This window comes from Priapulus caudatus, unplaced genomic scaffold, assembly GCF_000485595.1.
Source record: "Priapulus caudatus unplaced genomic scaffold, Priapulus_caudatus-5.0.1 Scaffold227, whole genome shotgun sequence".
In the NCBI taxonomy this organism is placed as follows: Eukaryota; Metazoa; Priapulida; class Priapulimorpha; order Priapulimorphida; family Priapulidae; genus Priapulus; species Priapulus caudatus.
Window position 1 is genome coordinate 60,242 of NW_014577288.1, and position 7,399 is coordinate 67,640.

At 55.1% G+C, this 7,399-nt stretch overlaps 1 protein-coding gene across 1 annotated transcript; it reads left to right on the forward strand.

Annotated features, from left to right (window-relative positions):
- Positions 1-2,529: 2,529 nt before the first annotated feature.
- LOC106807641 lies at positions 2,530-6,525 on the forward strand (the record flags this gene model as incomplete). The annotated part of the gene is given in 4 exon segments (XM_014810051.1): positions 2,530-2,587; positions 2,960-3,149; positions 5,695-5,831; positions 6,400-6,525. Coding segments are annotated over 4 exon segments (511 nt in total), but the record flags the coding sequence as incomplete, so codon positions are not given.
- Positions 6,526-7,399: the final 874 nt, after the last annotated feature.

Consider the following 7,399-nt stretch of genomic DNA (forward strand, 5'->3'; position numbering starts at 1 on the left):
GTCATCTCTCTCTCGTCTCGCTCTCTCTCTCTCTCTCTCTCTCTCTCTCCTCCTCTCTCTCTGTGGTGTCTCCTCTCTCTCTTCTCCCCTATCTCTCTCTCCTCTCGCTCTGTCTCTCTCTCTCTCTCTGCTGCTCTCTCTCTCTCTCTCTCTCTCCTGAACCGGGGCGCTCTTCTCTCTCTCTCTCTCGCTCGCTCGCTCGCGTCGCTCTCTCTTCTCTCTTTCTCTCTCTCCTCTCTGCTACTCTCCTCCGTCTCTCTCGGCCTTCTCTTTCGCCACTCGCCTGCTCGTCCTCGTCCCCCTCCTCTCGCGGTGCCCTGATTATCTCGTTTCTCCGTCGGTAAATAGCTACGTATCGACTACGTATACTCTAGTGTTACGTATGATCTTGTAACCACGTTGCCCAAAACATTTTACACTCTCTCTGCTCGGCTCCTCTTTCTTTCTGGCTCTCCGGCTCCTCGGTCGCTCGGTCGCGTTGGTCCGGTGGTGTCCGGTCTGTCTGCTGGCGGCGCTGGGTAGTCGTGTTGTCGTGAGTCGTCGCTTGTCGCAAGCCTGTCGTGTGCTCGGTTGTCGGCGCTGCCGCTCGGGTGACGTCCGCGTTGCCCGGATCTCGGCGCCGCCGCCTGGCGGGCTAGATGGGTGTCGGCTTCGTCGTCCGGTATCGACGCGTGTGCGTGCCCTGGTCGGCTCGCCGGGTCCCGGCTCGGGCCTTGTCTCCAGCGTGAGCTCGTGCCGTGTAACATAACTTGTCGTGGTCCGGCGGCGCGGCCTCGAGGGGGCTTGGGGGGGGGCCGGGGGGGGGGGGGCTGACCAGCTCGACACGGCCAGCGCGATGCCCTTTCTCTCGTGTGGACCCTCACAGGGCCAGCCGCTAGGGTCAGCCGCAGGCCGGCCAGCGATGGTCGCTCACAGCAGCTCGGCTGACGGAAGTCGCGGGGGCTCGACGTCGGCGTCGCAGTTTGGCGCGGGCACGCTAGGCCTGGGGTCGCGAGGCCCGGCTCGGAGCCGAGTGGTGGAGCCCCGGTCTATAGCGCCTACTCCCTGCGCGTGAGTGAGACTGTGGCGGCGCTGCTTGGCATTCGTCGTGCCCCGTCCCACGCAACGGCGACTGTAAGTTAAGAGCCGGGGCCGGTGGAATGGTTGACAAAGGGTCACGGAGTGAGCCACTGGGACACTGTGCGAATAGCCCTCGCCGGGGCAGCCGAGAGGTGTCGAATGCTGAGAAGTCTGAATAAATGAGAATGAATGAATGAATTGAATAATTAAATTAAAGGTTGAATGTGAATTAAATAGAAGATGAGGAGTGGAACTGGGAGAGTGGCGACATTGAACTGAATTCGAGCGAAGTGTCGCTGAGAGTGTTGAGATAAGGAGTGAGAGTTGGGGTTCCTCTTTGTGGCGCCCGCGCCCGCCGGGCCGGCCGCCCTCGGCCGCGTGCGCTGGGCGGGCCCGTCTGGCGGTGCGCGGGCGGTGCGCACCGATGGCCGAATAGGGGTCGCCGCTGGCGGGGATAGCCCCCCGGGTACCGGTCAAGACAATGAACGGCCGACTGCGCGGTGGAGTGTAGCGGGGTCAGACGTTCCAGTGTCCGCGTCGCCGCCCGGGGGGCGGGGGCCGCGGCCCAGGGTGGCGTCGCGGGCCCGGGGGCGATGCAAGTGCGTGGCCTGCGTGGGCTGCGGAGATGTTCATAGGCGCAGTGGCTGGGACAGGTCCCCCTGATGCGGTCAGGGTTTATATGGCGAGGGGGATGTGGACCGCAGGCGCGCGGTGTCGGCAGATGTTCGCGTATCGCAGGTTCTCCGTTTAGGTTACGCCGATTAACAAAGTTAGGGTCCGCGGGCCGGGGGACCGGGCGCCCAGGCGCGTGCGCGGCTTAGCTCGTGCGGTAGGCATGCTCTTCAACGCGTGTTGGTCTGCCTTGCAATCTGTGACCAAACTAACGACAGTCCGCAGCGTATACCCGCTCTCCTGATGACACTATTGTGTCATAGGAAGACTCTTGGTCCTGATGACACCAAGTAGTCGTCAGCGTAGGGACGGTATATATGGCGGGGATCGTTCGGATTTCGGTCAGTAGATGCTAGGGCGAGGAACAGGCTCTGAGTAGGATGTTAGGACGACTGGACTCGTCAGGCACTCGCTCACCCACCTTCTATTTCGACGCTGGCACCGGGGTGGGCGCTGCAGGCGGGGAGACCTGAGCAGCTTGGGCTGTCAACATCCATTCGCGGACTAGGTTATTTTTAAACTTTTGCCAGCCAATGTGACAAGCAGGTTTCCCAAGTGTACTCTGTTACTTCTGCTTCCTCACAGATGGTGTAGAAGATCTTCGTAGTTTGTAAAACTCGCTAGGCGTACACCACCATGTTCGCGATGCTGTCACGCCATTCTCCCAACAAAACTTGTGCGGGAGGAGGCCCCACCGGGGGGGAGGGGGAAAACCGGCGCTCAACAGTCTATCCGCGCCTTTAAGGAGGGGCGGCCGTCGCGCCCGCTTCGGTGAACTGGGGCCTCACTTAGGGCCAGATGCCTGGCGACGGCCCTGTCAGGCAGGCTGAGGCGGAAGCGCGATGCGAACAGCACCGTAACCCTACGTCAGTGCTGGGCGGGCGACTGGCTTTCGGGCCGCCTTAGCAAGTGAGAGAGTTTCCATCAGGGACATGGCGTTTACTCGTGCAATCAACGGAATGCTGTCACAACACGCAGCTCCCCTCGCCTAGTGGCGGCGGTCAGGGCCCGGAGAATTGTGAAGTGGCGATTATCCTTGCTAGTGGTATGTTACTCCGTACGTATCTAGGAGATGTCGAATGCTGACGCCACGGGCCGTAGCCTCTGGGGGGCAAGCGGGGCGGCAGCCTGTCCCTCCTAGATTTTGGGAGCAAATTACATAGGAATAAGCTTGCTAAATTTTCGTCCAAATAACCGCCCCTAACGTGCCTCTCTTTGCGTCACTTAGCCGGCGGGAAAGGGCCTCGGGTGTCTCTAGGACCCCAGGGCCCCTACCACACTGGAATGGACGTCTCGATCCAACGTATTGCGGGCCCCGCTCTGCCACCATTCACACGCGACGTTCGGAGTCGCGCCCGCCCCCAGGAGTTGATTGAGAAGTTTGTGCCCCCGGCCCCCTTAGGAGATTCTGTTCAGCCGTACGGCGGCCTTGGACCCCTACCACGTAAACCTCGCACCGGCGCAGGGATCATGAAGCGCGAAAAGAGAGCGATCGATCTATCTGACCAGGTGATGACGATCGACTTATGGAATGTATGGCGTAAACCCTAGTGTTACCTGGGACGGAGCGGTCGCCATTATACGTCGGGTGCTCACTCCTAGCGGTTGAATGCAGCCACGCCTTTGCATTTTGTCGGCGATAAGGGACGGAGTCGATCCGAGCCTGGCCGCGGAAGTGAGGTGCAAGCCGGATGTGCTACTGTATTAAGGGCATACTTAAACCGCTCCTGTGATCACGCGGTCCGTCGCTCGGTGGGCAGGTAAAGCGAAACGCTTCCTTGGGATCAGTCCTCGCTCCTTGATAACCGCGGTAAGACCGCTCTCATCAGTCCTCGCTGTTGATACCAGTAATACGCCTCCTTGATCAGTCCTCGTCTTGATAACCGAAACGGCCGCTCTGATCAGTCTCGTTCTGATAAGAATACCGCGTCCTTGAGTCAGTCCTGGGTTCTTGAGTAAGTAATACGCCAAAGCTTGATCAGGTCCTGTTCTTTGATAACTGGAACTACGCTCCTGTCGATCGGAGTCCTCGTTCTTCTAAGGCTAAGTAACTACGTAGTGACTTCAGTCCCTCGTCGTTCGGGATAGGACTAATCGGCCTGATCGAGTCCTCCGTTTCTGACTCAACTAATACCGCTCGTTGGAGCGGAGAGCACAGCGTGTACGTGATAGCGTGCGCTCTACCGTCGGCGGGTCGCGTAGCTATGCGCCGCTCTTCTAGCCGGTGTGCGCTCGTTCAATACCCGCTTTATCATGTGGGAAGGCATGCCTGCGTGCTAGCATGCCGGTGGATGCACCAAACATACGCATAGCGGCATGGTAACGTTCTCCGTATGCACTATCTAATCAGTAGCGAAGGTATTTTTCCTAGCGGAAAGATATGTGGCGAGCCGTTAGCTTGCTTTCGGCTTTATGCAGGCTGGAAATTTCACTGGCTTGCGTCATAACAGCTCGCCTCTGAAAACTCCTAATGATGCGGGCGGAACAGACACAGTACAACGAATATTGTGTGCGATAGGAAGTTCGTGGCTGTAGGCCACCGGCCGAGCGACCGTGGCGCACGCCATTGCCGTACGTTTTCCGAGCGAAGGGTCGGCGCAATATTCGGAGGCCTGCCGGGGCGGTGCCTGTTCTCGGCCCGCTGCACGGCCTCTTCCTGCTCCCCCGCTCTCTCGTTCCCCTGCGCTACTCACCTTCTCCCATCCCTCATGGTCGTGTCCGTGCCGTGGTACTGTCCGGCCTCTATCGCCGACTCTCTCTCTCTCTCTTCTCTTCTCTGCTCTCTCTCTCTCTCTCTCTCTCTCTCTCTCTACTCTGCTGCTCGCTCTCGCTCTCTTTCTTTCTCTCTCTCTGCGCTCTTCGCTCTCTGTCTCTCTCTGGGCTCTCTCGCCTCTCCCTCGCTCTCTCTCTCTCCTCTCTCTCGCTCTCTCTCTCTCTCTCTCTCTCTCTCTCTCTCTCTCGCCTCTCTCTCTCTCTCTCGGCGCTCCTCTCCTCTCTGCTCTCTCTCCTCTCGCTCTCTCTCTCGTTCTACTCTTCGCTCTCTTTCTCTCTCTCTGCGTCTCTCTCATCTCTCTCTCTCTCTTACTCTCTATCGTCTCGTCGCGGTTATCTCGTTTACACTCCTACCATCTATAGTGATCAGACGGAAGAGAGAGAGAGAGAGAGAGAGAGAGAGAGAGAGACGGAGAGTAAGTGGCAGTACGGACTAGTACGATCGTTACGCGGATATCACGGGAAATAACGGATTTGAGGAAATCATGGCAATCCAGGATCAAACAATTAATAGTCGGAAATAAGGGAATAAAGGAAATTAAGGAACTAATAGATCGAACTATTGCACAGAAATGAGGCAGTGAAGGAAAATAAAAGAATAAAAATCGAGCTAATTCAGAGAGATAAGAGAAGAAAAGAACTAAGGGGATAAAAGATCGAACTATTTCTCAGAAATTAGCGAGTAAATTGAATGTAATGAAAATTACTTAAATAGTGTAGGAAATGGGGGAAACGAGTGAAAGAGATATTGCCATACTACTGAGATAGCGTGGGTGACGAAATGCGTGAGCAATGCGTTGGGAGTGAATGGAGAATTGCTAGTTGTCATTGCATGAGTGTGTGAGTGAGCGAGTGAGCGAGTGAGTGAGGGAGTGCGTGAGTGAGCGAGCGAGTGAGATAGTGAGTGAGGGAGTGCGTGAGTGAGCGAGCGAGCGAGCGAGTGAGTGAGTGAGTGAGTGAGTGAGTGAGTGAGTGAGTGAGTGAGTGAGTGAGTAAGTGAGTGAGTGAGTGAGTGAGTGAGTGAGTGAGTGAGTGAGCGAGCGAGCGATCGTTCGACTGAGTGAGTGAGTGAGTGAGTGAGTGAGTGAGCGAGCGAGCGAGCGAGCGAGCGATCGATCGATCGAGTGAGTGAGTGAGTGAATGAGTGAGTGAGTGAGCGAGTGTGTATGCATATATTTACGTACGTTGCAGGGATGCCATCGTTATCGCCGTGTCTGTGGTGCTGTCCGTTCTCGTGCTGGTCGTCGTCGGCATCACCTGCGTCGTCTGGAGCCGCTGCCCACTCTACAAAATGTGCCGAGTGCGATACGGCGCCGACAGTGAGATATGTACGTATATGCAACATGTTCTGCTCGCATCTATGACAACTACGACATATTCGCTCTCCTATGACACTATTTGTCATAGGAAGATTCTTCCTATGGCACTATTTGTCATAGGAAGATTCTTCCTATGACAAATATTGTTGTATGTGTTGTGCGCATCATAGGAGTTTAGGAGCGCTATTATGAACGCAAGCAGTGAATTTCAGCTGTAAAGCGGAACGAAGTTGACTCGCCAATATTTGTCATAGGAAGAATAGTGTCATAGGAGAGCGTATATGCGTATGTCGTATTTATCATAGATGCAAGCAGAACATATTGGTATATATCAGTCCTGTATAGCCTGTGCGTCTGTAAGAGGGCAGATCTGGATGAGCGAATTGCAAATTGTTGCGCACCAGTGCATATATTCCACTTTATACACGAGTAAGCACATTTTGTATATATGTAAGTTTTGCGAATTATTACATTTAGTACGATGCGCGTAATTTGAGAACGAGTTCATGTGTCAGTAGATTATACGATCAGAAACAAAAGATCCCAAAGAAATTCATAGGCGACTTCCATATTTTAGCTTACTCTGCTGAGAAGACAGATGAATCGAAGGTGAAGATGAAGATGATGAAGCCTCTATGTCCGGAGAATGGAGCGGCGGCAGATACGGAGCCCAAGTGTGCGGCGGCAGCAGCTAACCGACCAGGTCAGTGTCAGGCCTAGAAAGGGGTTTATTGCAACCCCCCAGTTCAGCCACTGACTAATGTTATCAGGAGTGAATAATTGTTGTATTTCTAAAGTAAAGACGGAAGAGCTGACGTGTAACATATATAATCTGATTTTTAATAAAGTATTTTTATTCCACCACAGTCCAGCCTGCCACGTTGTAGAATGCAACTGGCTTCGGGAAGTAAATGGCGCCGCCTATTGCCTATTGGGCCCGTGATGGCACATGTTACAATAATCTCACAATGATTATAGATTATTAATATAGATAATTTATTATTATTAACTTCTGATGTTATGATACAGTCTAGTAAAATGGGGCCACCCTAGCACCGCTTGCCTTCAGCACGCCTTCACTCAAATATCAACCCCCACCGTCCCCTGAAAGCTAGATCCGGCCCTGTAGATGCCTTCATAAATTATTACCATAATGAATTGCCGTACTGAATAGTTGTCACGTAATTCTTTAGTTAAACGCGCACGCCCGCACACATGCAAGCACGCTCGCTCGCTCGCAGAAGCACGCACGCATGCACGCTCGCAGAAACGCGCACGCACGCTCGCAGAAACGCGCACGCACGCACGCCTGCACACACGCTCGCAGAAACGCGCACGCACGCACGCATGCACGCTCGCAGAAACGCGCACGCACGCACGCATGCACGCTCGTAGAAACGCGCACGCACGCACGCTCGCAGAAACGCGCACGCACGCACGCATGCACACGTGCTCGCAGAAACGCGCACGCACGCACGCTCGCAGAAACGCGCACGCACGCACGCATGCACACGTGCTCGCAGAAACGCGCACGCACGCACGCTCGCAGAAACGCGCACGCACGCACGCATGCACAC